This window comes from Mixophyes fleayi, chromosome 11 (assembly GCF_038048845.1).
Source record: "Mixophyes fleayi isolate aMixFle1 chromosome 11, aMixFle1.hap1, whole genome shotgun sequence".
In the NCBI taxonomy this organism is placed as follows: Eukaryota; Metazoa; Chordata; class Amphibia; order Anura; family Limnodynastidae; genus Mixophyes; species Mixophyes fleayi.
Genome location: NC_134412.1, coordinates 11143684 through 11170067, shown reverse-complemented (window position 1 = coordinate 11170067; position 26384 = coordinate 11143684). Strand labels below are relative to the sequence as shown.

The window sequence follows — 26384 nt, the reverse complement described above, 5'->3', positions numbered from 1 at the left end:
TATTGCATAGGGTCTTCTTCAAAAGCCAAGAGGATTCCTACGTTCACCTGTTCCACTATAATGTAGCATGTTATATGACAAGCTCTCAGTATGATAACTTACTGGGTGGGGGGGGTAATGAGAATATCAGCCCAGGAGAGAGTGTAACAATTAGAGAACACTCTGTATTAAATGCTCTCTCCCAGGTGAACATGGAAAATCATTGTCTTATTTGCATTTTAGATAGTGATTGATTTTTCCTTGCAAACCGTTCTTGCTCTGCTGAGCCACTCTGTCAGTCTCTACATTGGTTTCCTGTATTTCAACAAATTCAATATAAGATTCTTCTACTAACAGGCCGTCAACAAAATTGCACCGACATACATCTCCTCACTTGTCTCAATATATCTCCCAACTCGACACCTCCGTTCTGCACAAGATCTGCGTCTCTCCTCCACTCTCATCACATCCTCCCATTCTCGGTTACAGGACTTTTTTAGGGCTGCACCCACTTTGTGGAATTCCCTCCCACACACAATAAGACTTTCCTCTAGTCTTCAAACTTTCAAGCGTTCACTGAAAACCCCTCTTCAGACAAGCTTATAATATTCCTCAACCAGCATCTTACTCTCCCTAGGTTACCCTATTACCACCCTCTACACAGCTAACACAAGACAACAACCCTCTGACCAACATTGGTACACACACAGCCCACTCAGTACTTTTACCTTTGCACTCTAGCTGGATCAATGTGTAATATGATGTAGCACATGCCCTTGTGTTTCAAACTCCCATTGTCCTATAGATTGTAAGCTTGCGAGCAGGGTTCTCTTACCTCTGTCTGTATGTATTACCCAGTATTGTTTTATTAATGTTTGTTCCCAATTGTAAAGCGCTACAGAATTTGCTGGCGCTATATAAATGTTGATGATGATGATGGTGTACAATGTATATCTAAAAATCAAATAAAAGACAAATGTTAAACGTGGTGACTGCTACCTAGGACGTAAACTGAGATTAATGCACGTGACAGAAGAATATATACAACACAGTGTAGCCGACACTGTCGATTCAGTGAGCAGGAGATATGTTAAGTTTGTTCATTTTTAGTATGCAGAATGCAGAAAGGCACAGCAAGTAGATTTACAGTAAACAGATTAAACACAGCAGCAAATACCTTATATAGTCACAGGTATCTAGATGATCAGTGCTCCACTGCAGGACTCTTCAATCCTGACAGATACTTTCACTTTGCGCTGTGTTATAAAGGCTATAACCTATATATGGGAGGTAAGGGTGGAGCTATCAGAATAGATGTGAATAATAACTTCTTCCCCATAGCCACCCTGCCACAGACTGATTCCAGACCAAGCCAGGCAAAAGTCAGCTCTCAAGAATCCTGTGCAAGACTAAAAGTCTTGCATTAAGGTGCAAGTATCCCAACCTACGACACAGCTAAGAGAGAGACTGTAGAGCCAGGACAGGTAGGGACAATTTGCTTTCTTGCATTTATAATATTAATACTCGGATCCTGTATCGAATTATATTACTGCTGTTATGAACTCTTTAAATTATCTTGAGCCAATTCACTGATTAAATCCAGGAATCAGACCCTTTCTCACCTTAGAGAGACAACTAAAACGCTTATTCATGTTTGCTCTTGCCTTGATTACAGTAAACTTCTCCTCTCCTCCTTCCTTACATCCATCTATCCCCACATCAAACTCCTTGCCCCCACCTACAAAGCCTTTGACCACTCCTTTAATTCCTACATGAACCTACGACACTCCGTCCCACCCTCTCTGCTCTGCCAATGACCGGCGCCTCCCCTCCCCTCTGATTACCTTATCCTGCTCCCACCTTAAGAATCTCTACCATATTGCTCCTAACCTCTTCAATGCACTCCCAGACCTAATTAGACTATCCACCTGTCTCCAAGGCTTCAAATGTGCCTTAAAAACCCATGTCTTCAATAAAGCCTACAAACCCTTTTCCTAACTCTTCCATCTCTACAACCCCAATCTCTGTCCAAACACAGCTTCCCCCTCTTTGTATCCATCCCTCCCCATGTATTTAAGCTTTAATGAGCAGAACCCTCTCTCCTAGGCTTATTAATAAACTGCGGGTTTGAAAAAGTGGAGATGTTGCCTATAGCAACCAATCAGATTCTAGCTGTCATTTTGTAGAATGTACTAAATAAATAACTAGAATCTGATCTGTTGCTATAGGCAACGTCTCCACTTTTTCAAACCCTCAGCTTAATGTGGTCAGGCTGTATAAATTCATCTTTATTTTCAAATTATTGTTGGAAATAGATAAGCTATTTTCAAAACATACATAAAAACGCAGTCATTGAGAATTGCTTGGAAAATATGTACAAACTATAAATATTGTCCCAATCTAATACTTTTACAATAAAACAAATAGGTAGTCTCTACTAGGTTCAAAGGTGTTATAGTCTGTTTTGCTAGTATGGATTCCTTTTGTAGGAAAATAAGAATGTGTAGAATTTGTTTCCAAGTAGAGTATTGGAGGATAAGACAGAGAAAGTTGTCTCTGTGGTTGTTCTTTTCTTGAAAATAGGTATAAATCCAATAAGACTTCTTGTTTGTGCTTCTGCTTGTGTGGGTGGGTGGATGGGGGAGTTGCCTCCTCTGTACCTCTGCAAAGAGAGTTGACTTTCCCAATTCCTTGGAGATTTCTGACAGTTGTCGTCTCCTCTCTCCCTCACTTTCTGTCTGCAATGAGGACTAAGGACATGCAAAGTGCTGTGACAAAGTGAGTAACCAACGAGTTTTATCTGTAGGGAATCCATGACAAAGTAATCCCTTTAATAATTAAATTACTCCCTTTCCCACACAGTGGCCTAGTGGTTAGCACTTCTGCCTCACAGCACTGGGGTCATGAGTTCGATTCCCGACCATGGCCTTATCTGTGCGGAGTTTGTATGTTCTCCCTGCGTTTGCGTGGGTTTCCTCCAGGTGCTTCGGTTTCCTCCCACACTCCAAAAACATACTGGTAGGTTAATTGGCTGCTATCAAAATTGACCCTAGTCTCTGTCTGTCCGTCTGTATGTATATGTGTGTGTGTCTATGTGTCTATATTAGGGAATTTAGACTGTAAGCTCCAATGGGGCAGGGACTGATGTGAATGAGTTCTCTGTACAGCGCTGCGGAATTAGTGGCGCTATATAAATAAATGATGATGATGATGATGTCTCATGGGGCAGATCTCCACCCAGCCACAAACATCAAACTAATAAAACATCTCCAATTTTGTAAAACAAAATTAAAGTAGGGTTACAGTTGTAAAGAACAAGACCATTTTTGCAGCTGCCCAGTAATACTCCTAAGGCGCCGGACAGCTCTACAACTTGATCATGTTTCCATTAAAAGATCCTTTACGACGTTCGTGTTTTTTAATAGAGCAAAAGTACAAAGTACATCTCCTGTTTTGTATGTTCGATGTAATGCTTAAGATCTGTATTTAATCTTTATGTATCAACAGCGGCACAATACCTCTGTGATTCTGTAGGCTGGATGCAATTATCTGCAACTGATATTACTCTTGTACGGAAAACAGCACAGTACTGCTCCTTTAGCTCGGCATACAGTTCTCAGTATCTGTTTGTATCCTAGATGCTGGATAAATTCTGAATGCAACATGTATAAAATATATTTCTTTGCAAACTAGTTATAACTTGGAATGAAAACCCAAATAAGAAAAGACAGCTTTCTTATGTATAAAAGCAAATTTCCTTTCAAAAGGGACTATACCCGACAGAACTGATACTGAAACCGTATATACCATGGACTCAGGAGGTAGGAACTAAAGATGGGTCTTCTGGACAATAATACAGTTTTATATTATATTGTATAAGTTCCCAGTTACCCAAGTGTGCAATTACTTTAGCAATAACATACTTCTTGCTTGTAGATAATAAATTAAGTGAAACACAGAACATTATGAATAACAGGTAGCAGAACTGATGACAAGATCATCATCTATTTATATAGCGCCACTGATTCCACAGCATTGTGCAAAGAACTCATTCACATCAGTCCCTGCCCCATTGGAGCTTACAGTCTAAATTCCCTCACACACACATAGACAGAGAGACTAGGGTCAATTTTGATAGCAGCCAATTAACCTACTAGTAGGTTTTTGAAGTGTGGGGGGAAACCGGAGCACCTGGAGGAAACCCACACAAACACGGGGAGAACATACAAACTCCACACAAATAAGGCCATGGTCGGGAATTGAACTCATGACCCCAGCGCTGTGAGGCAGAAGTGCTAACCACTGAGCCACCATGCTGCCCACGGTGGCAAGATAACATTTGAATCATAAGTGAAGAAGAAAAAGAGCACTTGCTATTTCATATATTGCAACCTTATTCAGTATCTGTGAATTACTGCATGGTACATAAACAGAATTTAAGAATAACAGAGTATTTTGGTAGCCTATTAAAGGGTTATCCTTTGGAATAATAAGACATCTTGTATACAAACTGTAACACTTACAGTAATATTAAAGCTGATTTATCATAGGTTTTAAATGCTATGTCTGACATCCATGTGCTAAGCATTTTATAAAAAAAAAAAATCATAATTATTCCCGGGATGCTTAGTCTTATTTAGGGGTGTTGTGGGGTGCATCCAATATTATGCTGCATGTTCTGTCTGACAGAAACACACAACAAGAAATAAAATATTTAAAAGTATACAAACCATGAAGAGGCAATGTAGACTGGGTTCATTTAAGAGTTAAAGTCACGTTAGTTTACATAGGCATGCGGAAACAGACAATTGTACATTACAGGGGACTTTATTCTCACCTTATGTCAATATTGGTTTTGTTTCTAGGAAAATATATTAAGATATTTGACACCTAGGAACTAGTCAGGTGGTTTTATCCTATAGTATTGGGGACAATGAGTTGAATGTATGACCTCCATCAGATACTTGCTAGTAATTCTCACAGGAGAAATAATGGAAAATATTAATTTCACATAATCTCTGAATGTTACTGTGACAAACTGGACCGTCTATGCCACCCTGTCTGCTGTTGCTGGGAACCGGCTGGGCTTACTTTGCCACTGTTCCTTTTATTATCCCAAATGTGCCCTCTTGCAACAGTAGGAGGGGCTTACATTGCTGCCACCACTAAGCTCCTTCTATGGCACTCAGAGCCACGTTCCTTCTGGGTAACTGATGCTGCTAGTGTACCTCGTTGCTGGTGTACCAGGGCTGGTAACTCTGGACCTCTTACTATGGATCAGGGTTGCTGTGTATGGATCCCCCACCCTGGCCTATCACACTAACCAGGGCTGCATGGGTAGCAGGCAGAGCGGTAGTACTGGAAAAGCTTGGGTCCAAACCTCAAACACCCAGAGAATTGATTAGTTTTAGGGTCTAATCTGCAGGTCACAGGAATACAGCAATATTGAAGATGTTACCAAGCAGGTCTTTGAAGCAAGATGTTTATTTGCTCTCACTGGTTAAAGGTCCCAGGGATCAGGTCCATTGAAATCAGAAAAAAACATTACATGCTCAAACAGCTCACCTTTTATATTGTTCTGACATAACTCCTAGCAGAGGTAAGCCAGCCCCTTGGACCTAGCTCTCTCCAACCCGTCTAGAATATTCCCTCAGATCTCAGGATGTAATCTAATTTTGCATCTAATAATTGAACTTCCATATCAATTTGATTTCCATCAGATCTCAGGATGCAATCTAGTTTTGCATCTATCACATTTTAACTTCCACATCCCCACTTCAGATGTTCTGTCTCCATTGTTTAGAGTTCCTGTATTCAGGTAACGACCCCCTGCTGTGCATTCAAGTATTGGTCACTCACATTTAATAGACTTAATCAGCCTTAATGAGGACACATCCTCTAGACTACACAACAGACTTACAAATGCTTATCAGAAATCAAACATATACCTTAGACATGAATGCATTACCTTGCACCAAGATATGCAAAAGGCTTTCAAATCAAAGACTTATTGTATCAGGTATAGATTGGAAATAAGGTATTTGCTTTTGAAAGGTTAAAACAGAAAAAACAAATTTTCTACCCTGGTCTCAGAAATAATGATTTGCTATCTCACAATATACACAATATCAAAAATAAGTGCATGTGCAATTATATAAATAAGCGCCCTGCGCTATGTCCTTTAAATAAATTTATACCAAAAGTTATTTATCAGTGATCCAGTTATAGTTACCTTCAGCAAAACACAGTATGAAGCCAAAACAATGTACCTGTTGGCTACTGCAGAGGCAGCCATTTGGTTGGTGAACCAATATTCAGTAGCCCTTGTTGTAAGCATTCCCCAACATCATCTGAAGCTGTACGTTTTGGGTTTAAGTGAGAGTGGAAAAATTTAATAGAAGTGGGTAAATTTGTTGAGAAATGCTTAAAACATACTTGCCCACTGTTCTGGAACGTCCAGGAGACTCACGAAATCCGAATAGGCCTCACAGGCGAGCAGGTCATTCTCTGCATCCCATCCACGCATTTCACAACAAAAAGCATAATTTTGGCCCCACTAATATGGTGTAATGATGTCATTGTGTTCCAGATCTCCTGGAGGGGGCTTGTGAAAGTCGGCAAGTATGGCTTATAAAAACTTACTGTCTCCTAACTGAGCACTTTCAATGATGGATGCATACTGTCAACTCTGCATCTAGCATCCTAAAGAGACTTACACATGACTGACCTTTAGGGCATTGCTGTTGTTGAGTTGCTGGCAGCAGAGGTGACTACTTCATTGGATAACCAGGGAAAAACAGGGTCAGCATGTAAGGAGTGGCGCTATATAAATAAATGGTGATGATGGGAAAGAGATGGCAATGGCCATTTTATTGTAGGAAGAGGCAAATTGACCTTCTGATAAGTTTCTGCTTGAAATTCAACATGTATGACCTACTACTTATGGGGTTTGGTAAAATTCTTCAAGTTGCTGCATCTTCTTGAGTTTTTCCTCTTTTAGAGTAAAGTAATGTAGTCTGCAAATTATGTCACGTGGTTTCTATGTCTGTAGACCCCTAGGTCTCAGAGTTCTTTGAGCCCTATCAAAAGTGACTGTCGTTAGGATCTAGAATCTCATTAAAGATTTTTGTTAACATGTCTATCAGACCAGATTAAGGGATATCCTCCGGCAGTCCTCTCACACAGACGTTGTTCTGGTGTCCCCTGTTTCCAGATCATCTATTCAGTTTTGTAGCATTCTCAACTCTTAGAGAGGTCATCTCCTGACAAGGTTCTTTTCTCTCCTATAGTGAGGTGATACGTCAATCTGAATGGCAGCAACTTCCTTTTGTTTGGTTTCTTGAAGTCTATTTTTTAACACATGCTTCGTCTGAAGCGCTTTAATGTGAGAAAGTATCTCAGTAATCTCTTTTCTGACATTGGAGCCAGTTGGAGCTCTGAACCTTCAACCTGTATTGGTTTCTCTGGAGTGTGGGATGAGGAGCTCTGTGGATTAGCATCACACTCTGCCTTGGAGCTCATGATTTTTAGGAACTGCCTCATATGGAAGCACGGTGGCTCAGTGGTTAGCACTACTGCCTCACAGCACTGGGGTCATGAGTTCAATTCTCGACCATGGCCTTATCTGTGTGGAGTTTGTATGTTCTCCCCGTGTTTGCGTGGGTTTCCTCTGGGTTCTCCGCTTTCCTCCTACACTCCAAAAGCATACTGGTAGGTTAATTGGCTGATATCAAAATTAACCTTAGTCTGTGTGTGTTTGTGTATTAGGGAATTTAGACTGTAAGCTCCAATGGGGCTGATTGGAGTGATGTGAGTGAGTTATCTGTACAGCGCTGCAGAATTAGTGGCGCTATATAAATAAATGGTGATGATGATGAAGATGATATCTCATATATTGGGGAGAATGTTTACTCAACTTCATCAAGTCTCTTTTGTGAGCACTCTTCTTATCTTTTCCCATGGATTTCTGTACAGCTAGAAATTGAACAAGTGAAAGGAAGTGATTCCTGGTGAACTGGAGGAGCAGTTAGGCCGTGTAGGTTATCTATGGCCACGGTTCCCCATGAAATAGTCAAGAAACCATTAATATAGGAACACTGTCATTTTCATTTGCTGAGCTCATCACTCAGCTTCCTGGATAGGAACACTTACGTCACCCGGACCATTTGTAGATATACAATCAGTATGTGGAGAATTGATCATTCAATGTGGCCCAACAATCTCTTATCTTCCAATTTTTTTTTTAAAAGACGTGATTGAAGTTTTCATAAAGAGATAGAAGGTCGGTATTTTCACATGTAGACTGCGGATGGCAACAGATTTTAACTTCTAATAGTCCAGTATTCGTGTAGAGTAGTTTTCGTGAAGTTAGATCCCTGGAGAATAACTCTATAGGTACCTGTAACGGTGCGTCAAGTCAGAAATAAGTGATATTATGTGTCAAATATACTGAAGGTAAGTTTCTTTTCATAGATGTTTATGCAGCATTGGATGCATCTACATTATGTTGTAGTCTTATTACAAAGTGCCAGTTGTGTCATTGGGTATGACTGGCAGATGGAAGGACAATTAGTGCATTCACCTCTGTATCCATCTTGGTGATTGCTTGGGACCCGGCGTAGATTCATCTTCATGCCAGACTAGGTTGACTTTGCTGAGTGCTGTAGGATCTCCAGTCCCAGGATTTTCTGTAGATATAGGGCATCTGAGCACCGGTGATTTTCTTGAGGTTAATTCCAGCTGGTGAGCAGTTCAGGGGTCTCCTTCTGAATAGTTCTGGCTGTAGAATAGGCTGCTTCTTTAGTGTGCTGTGAAGAAAAAGTGCTTTGGGTAGGCCCACCCGGAAGGATTAGCCTCACTGCGCCCAAGTTGAGGAGGCTGGGTGGGTCATAGGGTGCCAAGGAAGGGTGCTTTTCACCTAGTGCAGCTCATGTGGTGTAGGTCTCGAGAAGGCCCAAGCCTCTTCTTCTTCTGCTTTAAAATCTATATTAAAGCATTAGTCCCGTGTCTGCCCAAGTTGTCTCCGATACAAATCGGTGCTTGGATGTTGTTGGAAAAAGGAGGATATGCTCAAAGTATATTGCTTTTGCTTTTGTATCGGCAGGAACTCTTGACCAATATTTTCTTTCTTAATGTCCACCTAGCCATGCTCCCCCCAAAACAATTTAACTGCTAAAATGTATAACTGCTAAAAATTAAACTCTTACCGGTTGATAGAAACATGGCCAGTTTTTAATTGTAATCTTTGTAATTCTGTGGGGTGGGTAGTTAATATTACATACATTTTAATCCAAAGTAATGTGATTATAGTAGTTAAAAAAAGATATATTTTCATACAGACATAATTGGATAAGCCTGGGTAAATAAGTTTGATTTGTAATTTCCTCTACATAAACGTTTGTGGACAGTAGCTTTGCGAGCGAGAGACACATTTTTCTAATAGCGGTCTTGAAAGTTTAATATTACATACCTGCTAGGTAATGCTCTGTCCTGCTGCAAGTGTAACAAACCAACATCTGTGCAATTACCGAATACAGCCATGATCAATGAATGCAGTGGTATCAGTTGTAGAGGTACTTCAGCAATCGTCCAATCAGAAACGGTGACGGCTATGTTCATTATTATCCTCAGCGTGACTTTGCACCAGTCCTGTAGCATTTGGTTTCTTGATATAATAACTGTGCATTTGTACCCCTGCAATTCCTACAGTACAGTATACTTGCACTGGTGACCTCTGCTGGACAGTTGGAGAACTGCCTAAATGTCTCTGAGTCCTCCAGACTGATAGCAATGATTACACCCCATCCACGCTTGTAATGACGGATACAGTATGGGGTGTTTAACGTTTAAAAACACACTTTCAAAATGAATTGTACTGTAAAATGTTATATTATATAAAACATATATGAGAAAGCTTTACAGGATACATCAGTTTTATAAAGTTACATATAGTTACATATATTATATATTGATCTATGGTAAGTATGGCATTAAACATTCTTAAACTGAATTAATGTTCCATTTGGCAAAGAACAGGTGAGTTATGTGCAGAGTCTGTAATATAGAAATAAAGTCATAAAGTGTTACAGGTCAGGAAGGAGAATTGAGATATGGGCATAGCTAAGAATTTAATATGTACAACAGACGTGCCCCAGTTGGATGCCAATCGCTTATTACTCCACCCTATGGGTTGTCTTGTACAGAGACCCGGATTTTCCCTCCAGACCAGACTTCATTTTTAATTAGTAATAAAACTGTTGCAAGGCCCTTTCTAGCATCACACAAATTCTTGCACTGACCGCCTTTTGCAAGACAGTGTAATTTGTAGACTTATACATAGCAGGAAATTAATATAATGTTGGCTGTACATACTGTTGCTTGTAGAATTTGTAAAGTATGTATATACATAGAACATGAAGATGTTGGAAAAAGTTGAAATACCTCCTATAAATCTTCTGTGCATGCCCGTCTACACAATGTGGGTTTCTGACAGTGTTTTGTTTATGCCAAGAAAGTTCTACTGCCTTTAGTAAGACCTGTCCACCAATCTGTCTCTTTGAGGGCAAAGTTAATGTCATGTGCATAATACTGCTTGCAATGTATTGTTCTTTGCTAGAAATCAGGGAAATGATTCCTTGACCTTTGTTTGCCCGAGTTTGGGGATTCCGAGTGAATTTTTAGAAAGATATTTGGGAAGTTATCACCCGGAGATCACCAGCAAAACTGTAAATTCCCCTGAAGATGCTATTTTGTATTGTTGTTGTTTCTGCAAATTCTCTTTTGTCACAAAGGAAAATACAGTATATATCGAGCCTTCCAGGTGCGCATTGTGGAAAAGGACGTGAGCCAAATAAATTCTCGGTGTGAAATAAAATGATATCTGAAAATAATTTGCTATATTAAAAATGGAGAGATTGCTCCTTTCTGAAATAGCTTCAATGAAGAACGTTAGAAAGATTAGTGTCAATGGAACAATGGTGAAGATCTGGCATTTGTGTAGCTCATTGCACTCATTACATTTGCAAAAAATTATTCAATTAACTGTCATGTACAAAAGTATTTTTGTTTTCTACTGGTAAAAGCATCAAAAATGGTTGCTTGAAGGACAAATGTGACGTAGGTCCAGCCAGTATCACACATGGTAATTTGTGGATAAAAATCCACTTCTAAAAAAGTTCTTCTAAAATTTGTTGATCTACCTGGAACCTTTGAAGAACTGGATGTAAAAAGGTTTAGTTGAGATATGGAACTACTTCAGGGTACTCCAAATGGTCCATGTTTTATCCAGATGTGTAGGATAGACCATAAAAGTTCATTCCAACAGCTTTGGAGCTCAGTTCGTTTCTCTTGTTGCCCAGTTCTGCACAAAATACATTATGACTCACCCTCACATTTTTTTTTCAGTTTAGTGGGGTCTCTATACTTGCGTAGCATGTTTTACTTTGGCTGGGCTTGAAGAGGAGTTGGGTGAAGGCCGGTTGTTTTTCTCTGAAGCATAGTCACTAGAATTCTGCAAATCAAACAGAAACAAAGGGAATGGTTATTGTATATTAATCAGTTAGAAGACACACAGTGCTGTAAGCCACCAATAACAAACACATTACTCATCCTATGGATGATAGCAGATTGATGTCAGTCTTTAATTTTCACGTTGAAATGAAGTAGATGCATTAACTGGTGACTTGATAATGTCAAGTCATTCAAGAGATCTTCTTCAAAAACATTGACCAACCAAGCAACAATTCCACTATGGAATGTATAGAACTTCATCATCATCATCATCATCAACAGCTATTTATATAGCATCACTAATTCCACAGCGCTGTACAGAGAACTCACTCACATCAGTCCCTGCCCCATTGGAGCTTACAGTCTAAATTCCTTAATATATACACACACAATGAGAGAGAGATACTAGGGTCAATTTTGATAGAAGCCAACTAACCTACTAGTATGTTTTTGGAGTGTGGGAGGAAACCGAAGCACCCGGAGGAAACCCACGCAAACACGGAGAGAACATACAAACTCCACACAGATAATTCCATGGCTGGGAATTGAACTCATGACCCCAGTGCTGTGAGGCAGAAGTGCTAACCACTGAGCCAACGTGCTGCTCATCTTAACTTTCAATACTCTAATGCCACTGGGCTTCTATATGATGGTATCTGAGTGGTGGCAATATATAGCATCATACTATTGCTCAACACCATGGTATTAAATAAACCCCATTATTTTGTCATAGACTGTCCTTTGAGATCCCCTTGAGAAAACAACCTAACTATACTGTTATAAGTGTGTTACTCCAGTGGCTATCAAATATGTTATCCTCTGTATTTTTTTGATGTAGCAACTTCAAGCCTTGCCGTGAGCCAGGAGAACGGGAAGATTCCGAGGAGACATGGGCAGCACGGTGGCTCAGTGGTTAGCACTTCTGCCTCACAGCGCTGCGGTCATGAGTTCAATTCCCGACCATGGCCTTATCTGTGTGGAGTTTGTATGTTCTCCCCGTGTTTGCGTGGGTTTCCTCCGGGTGCTCCTGTTTCCTCCCACACTCCAAAAACATACTGGTAGGTTAATTGGCTGCTATCTAAACTTGACTAGTCTCTTTCTCTGTGTGTGTGTGTGTGTGTGTGTGTGTGTGTGTGTGTGTGTGTGTGTGTTAGGGAAATTAGACTGTAAGCTCCAATGGAGCAGGGACTGATGTGAATGAGTTCTCTGTACAGCGCTACGGAATCAATGGGGCTATATAAATAAATGATGATGATGATGAGACCTCAGGACTAAACTTACTATGATGTAGGAGCCCATAGAAATGGACGAATTGCGGTACATGATGTTATTCAAGGTGAAGAAAGCTGGATCATCCGGGGACAACGTAGCTCCTGATACCTAGAGCAAGAACCAGAGGTAAGTGAAGGAGAGAAATAAACTGGGAATGAAAGAAACAGGGAGGAGGATAGGCAACAAAGGAAGCAGTACAGATAGGCAACGGGTAGTGAACACTTACGGTGCGTATAACTTCATTATGGTAGGGCCCAGCGGGATTCTTCTCTTTTTCTCCTAATTTGTTCAGAAATAATAAAGTAAATTAAATTCAAAATGGACACTTCCTAGCTATCACACTTCTTATAGTAACCTCAAATTAAACTAATTACATCCACAAGGGAGTTTCTCATTTCATTAGGCTTCTTGAATATATAGAACATATAAAACTTTGGCATCCTTATACTTTTTTCAAACAACTTACAATACCCTCTATACATAAGGTGAAACTAACAACAATATTTGGTGTCCACAATTCTGTTAGTATTACAGAACCATAGTTTTTTTATTCTGTATTTATTACTGGATATCTTTTTAAGTCAGAAAATTGAAAGGAATGGCATTGACAAAATTATTGACTAGCCGTAATATTTGGTAGAACAGTCTTTCGCCAATATGACTGCAATTAACTGCTTCCTATATTCAAGGATGAGTTCCCTGTATCCTGGACGTTGGTCCCCTCTTTTTTGTGCTAACTGCTCCAGTTCTTACATATTTGAAGGGTTGTCCCTCCCATCTATTGTCTTCAAATCTCTCTACAGTTGGTTTATAGTATTTATTTCTGGACTCATTGTTTATCACTTCAGATCACCTTATCTTGAACCCTATCTTTTCTGGGTGCTCTCTGAATTGTGTTTGACGCCATTGTCCTGCTGGAAGACCTATGATCTTCTGGGTTCAATATTTCACTGCAAAATGGTCTGGTGATCATGATGCACACATTCATGCTCACTGAACCTCCACCATGTTTGGATGTAGGGAAGGGAATTTATTATTTGAAAGATTGATGTTGTAAACATAGGGATGAAGTGCTTTATCAAAAGATCTAATTTGGTTCCACCTGTCCACAGGACATTCTCCTAGGATGAATTTGGCTTGTTCAGGTGTGTTGTGGTAAACACCAGTCAAATTTTCTTATGTCTCTCTCTCAGTAGTGGTGGGTTCTTACCATATAACCCCCTTTCATTGAGTTGGCAATGGATGGTGTGAATTGTGTCTGAAGGTCAGCTTGAATCGGTTTGGCTGTCGATCAAGGAGCTTTCGCCGCCATTCAAACTATCCTGTTGATTATGTTCTCTCTTGCGGCCACATCCAAGGAGGTTGGCTACAGTGCCATGGACCTTTAACTTCCTAAACTTACTAATAACATTATGTACAGTGGAAATTGGAACATCACGATCTCTGGAGCTTGATTTGTAGCCTTGAGATTGTCCATGCTTGGCTACAATCTTCTGTCTGACCTCCTCAGACAATTCTCTGGCTTTCTTTCTTTTCTCCCTTCTTACAGAACACAGTGTCACAAAACAGAAGAATGAGCCCTTTTCTCAATTCAAGCTCCGTAAAGGAGTGATTTTTATATTGCAGACACCTACTACTCAGCACATGTGAGTTCAGTTCCAAAGTGAAGGAGAACAACCTACTTGAAATCAAATTCTTTTTAACTACTTCGAAAAGGTGCAAGAATTTTTTTCTGGTCCATTTAAGGATTTTTGGGTGGAATAATATACAACTTAGTAAATGTTTCTGCTTTTTGTGTTTTATTCCACTGAAAACCAAAGAAATACATATGTGCATACCAATATATGTTTTGAATGTCAAAAATATTCTGGAAGAAATGGTACATTATTAGAATAAACTGCAAGGGTGCCAATATTGTTGGCCACAACTGTAAATCCAGGTGGAACTGTTTTGTACCTCTATTACTTAACCCAAGTGATTCATCAGCAATTAGAGAGAGATCATCACGATAATCATCATCACCACCACCATCATTACTACCATCATCACCACCATCACTACCACCATCATCACCAGCACCATCATCACCACCACCACCACCATCTTCACCAAGATCATCTTCACCATCACCAAGATCATCACCAGCACCATCATCACCACCACCACCACCATCACCACCACAACCACCAACATCATCATCACCATCACCAAGATCATCACCACCACCATCACCAGCACCATCACTACCAGCACCATCACCATCATTACTACCATCATCATCACCACCATCATCACCAGCACCATCATCACCACCACCACCATCACCACCACAACCACCAACATCATCACCATCACCAAGATCATCACCACCACCATCACCAGCACCATCACTACCAGCACCATCACTACCATCATCATCACCACCATCATCACCAGCACCACCACCATCTTCACCAAGATCATCATCACCATCACCAAGATCATCACCACCACCATCACCATCACTACCAGCACCATCACCACCATCACCACCACGATCATCATCACCATCACCAAGATCATCACCACCACCATCACCAACACCATCACCAGCACCATCACTACCATCATCACCACAACCACCATCACTACCATCATCACCATCCCCACCACCACCATCATCACCACCACCACCACCACCACCACCAACACCATCACCACCACCATCACAATATATTTTCCACTGAAACTAATGGACTGTATATGTCACACGTGGAGATACCCAGTTAAAGCACCATCAATTTCTATATAATTCACATTATTCTGTTTCATTAAATAAGACATTTCAAAAAACACAATCAGCAGGAACTTGCTAGCAAATCTTATATACAAATAAGGCATAAAAGTTGAGTGCCCCCTTGTATTTATATCAATTACTGAGTAGACTTGCTAAAATGACGGGACAACTCATTGGAAAAACAGGAATTTGAGCCTCCTATACAGATTAAAAAATACTCAAATTATTATTTTATCAAACAAGTTACCAAAAAGCTCTAATATTATTTATTAAATTTCCCTGTCTTTAGCTACCAACTCACCTTTCTTTCTTTTCCGTATACAACACACGAGGAGGATGATCAAAGCGATGATCAGTATTGCCCCCACCACGGAGCCAATCACAATGCCGGCTATGGCGCCAGCACTAAGTGAAGCGGGCGTATCGGAGTCTGTAAAGAGTAGAGAAATAAAACAAAGGCTGATCCTGCAAATCTGTCCTGTACGATGTGTTGGAGACATGCAGCTACAGCTGGTGTATGTTTAGGTAGGTTATATAACATGAAGTTGCGCCCATCTATATGGATTACTAATTTGCCATTCCCAGCTGGTCTACTGCAGGCAATAACATCCCCATTGGATTTTTAAAGCAGTTCATGACAAATGTGCGGGTGTTAGTATTTAATTACATTTTAAATGGAAAATGTGGCTTTTGCATTTATTAATAGCACTGTCATTATTCTTTCGTGTATATGACATTTCGTTACATTATATTGTGTATGAATAGGGTAACGAAGACTTCACAATTACCATGACCATTGTAAAACCAACACTATACACTATAAGTATAGCCATTAATACGACTGACAGAGCAATAATATTTTTTTTGAGTTGGACTTATCTGGAGATATCTGCAACTAAACATACACTTTTAAGTACGCTTTTTAAAAAAAACAGAATTTCTGTGCAGCCACCTTAGTTTATTTTCTTAAATGACCTTGATTATGAGCACTGAAGTTTGAGAGGCCAGATGCAAAAGATCCTGACTCAAATATACGGTCATGGCCAAAAGTTTTGAGAATGACACAAATATTATTTTTCACAATGTCTGCTGCCTCAGCTGTTATGATGGTAATTTGCATTTACTCCAGAATGTCATGAAGAGTGATCAGATGAATTGCAGTTAATTTCAAAGTCCCTCTTTGCCATGACAACAAACTTTATCCCAAAATGAACATTTCTACTGCATTTCAGCACTGCCACAAAAGGACCAGCTGGCATCAGGTCAGTGATTCAACAATTATCGGATCATCAAGAACTTCAAGGAGAGAGGTTCAATAGTTGTGAAGAAGGCTTCAGGGTGCCCAAGATTGTCCAGCAAGCGCCAGGACCGTCTCCTAAAGTTGATTCAGCTGCAGGGACGGGGCACCACCAGTGCAGAGCTTGCTCGGGAATGGCAGCAGGCAGGTGTGAGTGCATCTGTATTCACAGTGAGGCGAAGACTTTTGGAGGATGGCCCGATATCAAGAAGGCCAGCAAATAAGCCACTTCTCTCCGTGGGCTCACTCACTATTTTGCCTAAGAACATAGCCATGAATATAGAATGGAACCAAAACATCCTCCAACGGCAACTTCTCCCAAACATCCAAGAACAGTTTGGTGACTAACAATGCCTTTTCCAGCATGATGGATCACCTTGCCATAAGGCAAAAGTGATAACTAAGTGGCTCGTGATCTAAATATCAAAATTTTGGGTCCATGGCCAGGAAACTCAACAGACCTTAATCCCATTGAGAACTTGTGGTCAATCCTCAAGAGGCGGGTGGACAGACAAAAACCTAGAAATTCTGACAAACCTCAAGCATTCATTAGGCAGAAATGGGCTGCAATCAGTCAGTATGTGGCCCAGTAGTTGATTGACAACAGAAGGTCTTCAAAAAAAGGGTCAACACTTCAAATATTGACTCTTTGCATAAACTTAATATAATTGTCAATAAAAGCCTTTGACATAATGAAATTCTTGTAAATTTTACTTCAGTATACCATAGCAACATCTGACAAAAAAGTCTATAAACACTGAAGTAGCAAACTTTGTGAAAACCAATACTTGTGTCATTCTCAAAACTTTTGGCCACAACTACATTTATGAAACATATTCCCCCCCCCCCCCACCTACCATCCTGAATTATCCCTTCCTGTTAACTGTAGAAACTGCCTATTCTGTTGATCTATTATCAGTTGAAATACAGATGAAGTGAGAATAATTGGCGTGATGTGAGACGATTCTCCTCAAGCATGCCACACATACATACACACTATATATGAGTGGGCAAAGCCAGTTCAATGCAGCATATTTTCTCCACACTAACAAGCGCCACATCTCACTGTTCCATACCTACTCTGATTTTGGCAGTTTATTATCCCATGTTTTCTCAAACAGGGAACTTTTCAAAACATGACTTGCTGGGGAAACTTGTGTAGAGGGGAAAGAAGATTTGGACATCAAAACAACAATATTCATAATTATTCCTGGGGATTTAACTCTCCTAACAATGGATTGACAACTCTCTCTATTCTGATTATAGTTCATCTACATTCTACCCACTCACATGAAACATTGAGAATGAAGGACGCATAACCCCAGTCGACTGGATTAGATATGTTGCAGCTATAGTTTCCGGTGTAAGTTCTATTCGGCTGGTTTATCCGTAGAGTCTGGTTTCCATCTGATAAAATGTAGCTGTCATTATAACCCACAGACTTTCCATCTTTCGTCCATGTCACCTTCTGAATTCCACTAGAGGCACTGCAGGTCAGATTGACAACGGGAGTACCCTCACTCACTTCTAGAGGCGACTGCGACACTGTTACATTCCTCACTGGATCTGGAAAAGAGAGAAAAAGCTTTGAGACAGGCAAGTCGTCTGATTCTAGATTTGTATGTAATTAGTCTTGCATTTGTTTTGTATCATTGCTACACCATGCACCATAATGACCGTTGATTCCTGCATATCCTGTGTGGCTAAACAGGGCTTCTTAAAATGCATTTAACTAGGATGAGAGCACGTTGTGTGTTAGAGTCTAGATAGATATTTGAGGACTACAAGCTCTATCATGGTATATTTACTGAACTTAGTAATAATGTCATTTGTTTGCAGTTTCAATGCTCCACTTCAATAAATAATTATAAAGTCCAGAATAATAACAGGTAGTTAGAGCTGCATAGGAATTAAACAGTGCTGTCAATATTGAAATCCAAGGGCATTCTAGGGATAAATCTTCAAAACTAGGGACTATCCCTGGATAGTAGGGACACTTGGCAGCTTCGGGAAATAACAACCTGTAGCCAAATCAGAATCGGAATGCTCACAGAAGCACAGATTGTTTCAGAAAATAAGTGAGCTGACCTTAGGAGAGTTACTTGCCCCCTTGTGTGGTTATTATTATAGGGGGGTGGACTAAATCGGGGTCCAGTTGCCACTGGCAATCTCCTCATATTTTGTCAAGGAGGCACCATTATCTTCACCAGATCCCTGTTGGGGACTAGGAGGCAAGATACTGGATAGTTATTTACCCCTATTTTGCCACAGTGTGGCAGCATCATGATGTGAAGAGGGGAATGGATGCAGCAGGAAGCCACAGACTGAGAGTTATATAGTGGAAGGAGCAGGGTCCCCCAGCAGCACATAGTATATCAGGAGATGAGTGATGTATTAGTGAGGACAGGGCTGCATGTGACAGGGGCAGTGACATGATGGGAGGAAGGGAATGGAGGCAGCAGGAAGCCACAGACTGAGAGTTATATAGTGGAAGGAGCAGGGTCCTCCAACAGGTCAGATTATATCAGGAGATGAGTGATGTGTTAGTGAGGACAGGGCTGCATGTGACAGGGGAAGTGACATGATGTAAGGAGGGGAATGGACGCAGCAGGAAGCCACAGACAGAGTTATATAGTGGAAGGAGCAGGGTCCCCCAGCAGCACATAGTATATCAGGAGATGAGTGATGTGTCAGTGAGGACAGGGCTGCATGTGACAGGGGCAGTGACATGATGTAAGGAGGGGAATGGAGGCAACAGGAAGCCACAGACTGAGAGTTATATAGTGGAAGGAGCAGGGTCCTCCAACAGCTCAGATTATATCAGGAGATGAGTGATGTGTTAGTGAGGACAGGGCTGCATGTGACAGGGGAAGTGACATGATGTAAGGAGGGGAATGGACGCAGCAGGAAGCCACAGACAGAGTTATATAGTGGAAGGAGCAGGGTCCCCCAGCAGCACATAGTATATCAGGAGATGAGTGATGTGTTAGTGAGGACAGGGCTGCATGTGACAGGGGCAGTGACATGATGTGAGGAGGGGAATGGAGGCAGCAGGAAGCCACAGACTGAGAGTTATATAGTGGAAGGAGCAGGGTCCTCCAACAGCTCAGATTATATCAGGAGATGAGTGATGTGTTAGTGAGGACAGGGCTGCATGTGACAGGGACAGTGAGATGATGTGAGGAGAGGAATGGAGCCACAGACAGAGTTATATAGTGGGTTCCGCTTTAGCACAGAAAAGTTACATTGGGTCTTATCCCACTGATACAGGATGATTGTGGTGCCAAATTCACCTCTATATGAAACAATGTTCATACATCCAAATGATTCTTAGATCGCCTTTAGTTCTCTGAACGTGTTTATATAGATTTTTTTTAAAGGCTTCAGCTGTTTCTCTTGCAGCACAAAAAAAAAAATCTGGAATCCTTCTGAGTAAGAGAATTATAGGTTCTAGACACAGTGAATAAAGACAAAAGAAGGTTAGAAATTAGCAGTAAAGCAAAATTATTTCTTTGTTAACCCCTTAATGCACAGAAGTGTTACTCTGACATGGCCTTAGTGAATATACCGGTATTTGTGTTTCACAATGTGTCGGGTTGATCTGGAAAAACTGTGTAATCTTTTAGGACAGGCTTTAAATTAGTAACATGTTGGAACATTTTTTTTTATTTTATGGCTATTCCATAGGGACAATGGACACAATATTGTAGCTCCACTAATTTATGCCAAAAAAGTGGTTTTGACCATAGTTGCAGGAACAGAAACAAAAGTATTAGGATGTTGTCTTCAATTTCTTAAATGCTTATATTTGAAACTTTTAACTATTTTTTATTTTTATTTTAAAATCAGGGACGACTAGAATGGGTTAAATAAGAGCCTTATATTTCTCCCCCATTCCATTAATACAGTGTATTAGTAGCTTGCAACTCTTGGCAAAGAATTAGTTCAGGCACAGAAACACAGCTGTAAAGCGCTCCCCACCCAAAAAAAAATAAATATATTAATAGACTATATAATGTTGGGGTATGATGCAGCAAACCAATGTCGCTCCCAAACTGAGGGGAGTCTTATCCACAAATTACAAAACCATGAGGGGAAAAAACTAAGAAAGGGGCGCCAGAGGGCTGACTCAATGTAATTAAAATTTACTAATATATTAAACCCAACAAAAGAGATGCAGAGATAAGAGGTTGTGTATAAACAATTAACTTATTAAAAAATAAAAACAAATAAAACTGTAACGAGTATAAAGTGAAGGGGAAGTAGAAGAAAGTGTCAGCTCTGAAGATGAACAATTATGAAAGCAGCGTACAAAGCAGCTGTAGCCCCTAGCAACCAATCAGATGATTGCTTTTATTTTCTAAAGTGTATTGCAAAAGTGGCAGAATCTGATTGGTCACTGTGCATATATAGCGCCTTTCTCAGTGTGTGCTAGTTTCCATAAAAGTAGAACTACCCAAACTTCTAATTCCAGCGAAAGAATAAATCTAACTTTGGTTTGCAGAGAGAATCTAATGCAGATAAGCCGGGACTTCAATAATGAAAAATGGCTCTTGTAGACTAATTAAGTGAAAGCTTTAAAGTCCACATAAGGTGAAGTAGAAAGTAATACAGGGGAGGGAGAAATAGGCGCGGTGCCTTTCTGCAGCAGAGCTCAGGAATACTTTTGTCTCAGCTGGCAACTAAAACCATTATTGATATAAATATATCTTAGAGGCTTTATTACGGAACTGAATAATATACATGAAATAACGTGTTTGCACTTAAAGGATAACACCACCTTCATGGAGTATTTTTTTAATTAGCTTTTTTTAGGCAGTTTGGGGCTCACGTAGAGTTAAATGGACGTCTGTTGTCCTTTTATGTAAAATGCGTAGTTCACATAATTGCAAATGAGGTAGACCTGGACCTACTTACATGAGCGCCCATCTGGAGGGGTATCTGTTGCGGGTGCTGTAAGGCTCGTACGACACACACTAATGATGACGACAATATACAGCGCTAACTGGCCCCTTCTGATTGGCCACTTGTGTCCTGATCCCTCCCACTGATAATACTTCATCCATTAGTACGGCTGCAATATTATATAAAGTCGCAGCTCTCTATTCTTCATTGATATTTCCATTTGGACTGTGGCAGGAAGCAAGATTCTCATTTTAATCGTAAAGATGAAAACAACAGAAGTTTGCGTTTAGTTGAAATTCATTTATACTTGAATTTTTGCATCTGCGTCTGTATTTAATTCGATTTTATATTGCAAATTCGACATTTGCTTTTGTTTATATAACACTGTCCAGGCATTATCCTGTGTTGTGTATCTAACACTTCGTTACAGTATTATATAGTGTACAAATAAAGTAATGCAAATTTCACATTTACTACTAATACTGTCAAGCCGCATCTGTATGCTATCCCTGCGCTTTCTCTATATATCACGTGTGTCAGGAATAACGCTCACTACTGATCAAACATGAGGCATATGCTCGCTAGAGATGCTCACTGACCCCGGTGAAGCGGTTTTGGTTTTGGATCTGGATTAGCTTTGTGTTTTGGTTTTGGATTTTTAGAAAAAATCCTAAAATATGCTAAAATCACATAATTTTGCTCTTTTTTTGTTTTTACATTATTATTAACCTCAATAACACTAATTTCTAGTCATTTGCAGTCAATTTTGACCACCTCACAGATCACAATATTATTTTCATACACTTTCGGACACATACTGCAGCGACCTGACTGGATGGTAAGCGACAGAGCAATGACACAAACACACAGCAGTTCCTAGCACATCTAGGACACGTTGGCACACAGCAGTGGCAGAAAAGAAAAGTGGGGTTCCGCCCTCCCTCCCACCCCCCTGCTGCGCTGGATCTTAAAAAGGAATCCAAAACTCGCGAGATCCGACGATGTCACGATTACGTTTTGCCTCGTTTTCAAATCCGAAAAAGGGCGAAGGTACTGAGCCGCTCGGCTCAGTACTCGGATCCCCTTAGTTCGGGTGTATTCGGTTCTCGGGAAACAGAGCCTGAGCATCTTTAATGCTCATGTTTTAGAGCTGGACAAATATTATGTAAATGCAATTATTTTTTTTTATGCTGCTGTGCGTCTCTTTTGAAGTTTGGATGTCTCTCGTCTTCCACAGTATTCTATGCACCCCCTGCTGTGTCTCTATCTTCCATCTCACTCACCTCCTCCCTGCCACCTTCACTCCTCCTCATCCTCTCCAATCTTACCCTCCTCTCCACAGACTTTCCGTACAGTGATAATCAGCTCGAAGACTACAAAACAGTGAACAATGTATTTTCTTTCAGCTGATGTTTGTCGTAGGACAACTGTGGTTTATTTTACTTCTTCAACTTGCACCCTACACGTCCCCTCGGGCAGGACGGCGCTGTTGCCGACGGGCCCGGAGCTGAAAAGGATTAAGGGCCTATGTGGCCCTTAATCTGACCCTGCAGGTCAGTAGAAAAAATAACCTAGCTCACCTCTTGCACCAGTATCGGATGGGGGGCTCTGCGTGTCCCAACAGGTACGATATTAAGAAGTAGGAGCAATCACAAGTACTCGCAAAATAAAAGTGACCAGCAGCGGTCTGAACAAAGACTCTATTGTTCACTTTTACCTGTGTCTCTTATTCCTAGTACTAAAGTAATGATTAAATTGAACTGCCGTTAAATAATTAAAATTACCAATTTCAATGAAAATAGAGAATGAATGACAATATGTGTATTCATTGTGTTAAACATTGCTAATTGCTGCACGGTACTTACCGTAGAAAGTGACTTGAAAATTCCGGGAACTAGGAGACTCGTTTAATAAATTTACACTGACAGAGTAAGTTCCGGCATCAGATTTGGAGGTGTTGGTTATCAGTAGTGACCCATTACCAGTGATAGTCAGTCTGCCTTTGTATGCGTCCGATACCAAAGGACCAATAGATGAACCCTTCTGCCACGTTGCCACTGTGGTTCCATTGACAGCCCAGGTAACTGTTCCATTGTTAGCGGAATTATAGTAGATTGTTAAAGTAATGTCGTTCCCAGTCAGGAAGTCGCCAGTAGATGTAGTTGTTATAACCAAAGCCGCGCCTTCTCTGCCTGTTGAATATATCAATAAATAATTATCAGCTCATATAGATGGAGAATACTACAGTGGACTTATACGAATTTCTCCCATCACCCCAGTTGCATTCCTAGCTCTGCGGCCTACTCTACACGGAGGAAGATTGTGAAGTCTCGCAAGTGTGCTGTACTGTGAAGTTACACCATAGAGCGACACAAGATTACCCCAGGGTCCCCTACCTATACTGGCTCAGCCACCCTGGGACACGAACTGACGACTCTGCTACAGCCAGGGGCACCGGGAGGAGACCAAAGCATGGCAGGTAAGTGACACTAAAGAAGGTGTGTGTGTGTGGGTGTTAGTGTATAACAAGCTGTCTGTGAGCAACGACTGACTGACCGTGAAATAAGTTTGTGTAAGTCGTGCGAGAATACTGAGTGTCTGATTTAGAGTAGGACGTGCTTAAATTTTTGTGCCGTAACTAAAGAATTTTTCCTACTGCGCATGCCAACAAAAATGAGGAACGGGGATGGGCAATCACCGGTTGATTAGCAATGGTCTATTCACGTAAATGTCGCACACCTTCCAATGATGCAACATAGTTAGATGTGGACACATCCCCGATTACAACACAGTTTATGGGTACAGAACCTTGTAAAAAGATATAAAATTACGTTGATGACACGAACAGCACGATCTAGCTGCAAATGATTGACTTGCTTGAGCATTGACCCCTCCAGCTTAAAGTACTAATTCATTAGCGTCGGCGCAAGATTATAATCCTACAAAATCCCCTGACTTTGTGTAAGTGTACCTAGAAGAATAGATGTTGTTTTGAAGGCAAAGTATTGATTTGATTTAGATTTCTCTTCTGTTCGTTCACTCTGCATTTTGTCAATTGATAAAAACAAACTATTAACACTTCTATTTTTGAAAGCATTCTTACTTTGTTGCATATTTTCCCACACCTACCTGAAACTTTTGCATAGTACTGTATATCTGTAACTTAATTAATTGGAGACTGATAATTAATTACCAAGACTGTGGGAAATAAAGGACATCCCTCATCAATCTTGTCATGACCACAATTAAAGGCCAGAAAGCGTCAAACCTGTAGAACAACATTCATTTGGGAGGTGGAATCTTGTTCTGTACATCCCAGTACAGTCATCTGCTGCTGGAGTTATCTATCAATCTGCTTGTACCTGGCTGTGACGACTGAGTGAGATGCTGAGTACTTCAACGTATTGGCAACAGACAGAATTGATTGAGCTTCCCCTTCTATAAGGCTCTATATACATAAGTAGAACTATTCTGGATGTTACCAGCACATTGATACATTCAGTTCCTCAAAAGTAAGATCAGAGAGTAATATTTAACCGCCCCAGGGCACAATAGTTTATATATCAGACACGAATATTATAAAAGGGGCTTCTCAGTGCAGTTTTAGAATATATAAATTTGTTAATGTTTTCTTACATGTACAGGAATAATTTACAACAGACTTTTGGCACGTGCCCTGTCATTATTTACTAGTTTGTGCCATTGAGCGTCGCTGGGACTGGCTAAATTCCTACATATGCTGCTATAATGTGATGACGCTGTACCTGGTGCCATCACAACGTATTATACAGAATAAGATGATGGTCACTTACCATAATGAAGCAGGAGGAGTAGAGCACAGAACAGACTGACATCGCTGCCCATATCCTGTATTGCTGGAATATCAGAGCGAGGATCAGAGAGCCGGAGACATGTCAGTGCTGAGCTCAGGTAACACTCAGTAACAGGTGTATTTCCTGTGGTCACCTGGAAGACGTAAAATGACAGAGGAGGGAGCAGTGAGGGGAGGAGAGTGTGGACAGTGGATAGTGTAGCAGGTACAGGACACACCTCTGCTACACATTCCACTCTCCCAGTTACAGAGGAGTTTCTGCAGCAGACTTATCATTCTCTAATATATTAACACACTGCTCACCTGACTCACATTCTCTCTGTTGTCCTCTATATAATAATTTCATGAATTTGTTTCCTTACCAAGTCTTTTTTTTTTTTTTTTCTTGTCTTTCTATATGTGTGGATAAATACACAGTACCACTTCCTGTTTTAGACGCTGGAGAGTGTTACATGTTCTGTATCTCTTGCTGTTCCGAGTGAACCACCGCACAGAGCCACTTCTCTTGCTGTGCACATTTCTCAGCATCTATGATTACGAGGCGCCAGAGCCGTAACTTAAAATTCTAGCACCTGGGCCTAGAATGTCAAATGCTGCCCCCCTAGCCCTCAATTTTAACCAAATGAGCCTGAAATATTCGTAAACTGCGCCCCCCTTCAGCGTTGCCCCTTGGGCGGTCGCCCCTATCGCACAGCCCTAGTTAAGGCCCTGCGAGGCGCGTACGGACAACTGCGCAGTGCCCCCTTCTCTTGTTCTGCACACGTACAATGATGTCAAGTAGCTGCTCTCGCTGAATAGGTTTAGAGAGCCGCACA

The 26384-nt window shown here is 40.7% G+C and overlaps 1 protein-coding gene across 2 annotated transcripts; it reads right to left on the bottom strand.

Annotated features, from left to right (window-relative positions):
* Positions 1 to 818: 818 nt before the first annotated feature.
* On the bottom strand, positions 819 to 25801 carry LOC142106724 (cell adhesion molecule CEACAM2-like). 2 transcript variants are annotated; one of them, XR_012679763.1, is made up of 8 exons: positions 25550 to 25801; positions 23603 to 23929; positions 18123 to 18398; positions 15837 to 15965; positions 12986 to 13038; positions 12769 to 12867; positions 10420 to 11488; positions 819 to 933 (listed from the first exon to the last, which is right to left on the bottom strand). XR_012679763.1 is itself a non-coding variant. In XM_075189717.1 (7 exons), the coding sequence occupies exons 1-7, from the start codon at positions 25599 to 25601 to the stop codon at positions 11396 to 11398; spliced, it is 1029 nt and encodes a 342-aa protein (XP_075045818.1). In that variant the 5' UTR covers positions 25602 to 25801; the 3' UTR covers positions 9849 to 11395. The 2 variants fall into 2 exon arrangements, 1 of the variants encoding a protein (XP_075045818.1); XM_075189717.1 differs by lacking the exon at positions 819 to 933 and having other exon boundaries at positions 9849 to 11488.
* Between the last annotated feature and the right edge of the window lie 583 nt (positions 25802 to 26384).

Coding starts and splice junctions, on each gene's coding strand:
- LOC142106724 (XM_075189717.1), bottom strand. CDS start 25,601: ATGGGCAGCGATGTCAGTCTGTTCTGTGCTCTACTCCTCCTGCTTCAT. Junction 13,039..15,836: donor TATACGGAAAAGAAAGAAAG/GTGAGTTGGTAG, acceptor TGAACAAATTAG/GAGAAAAAGAGAAGAATCCC. Junction 11,489..12,768: donor CTATGGGCTCCTACATCATA/GTAAGTTTAGTC, acceptor TTTGATTTGCAG/AATTCTAGTGACTATGCTTC.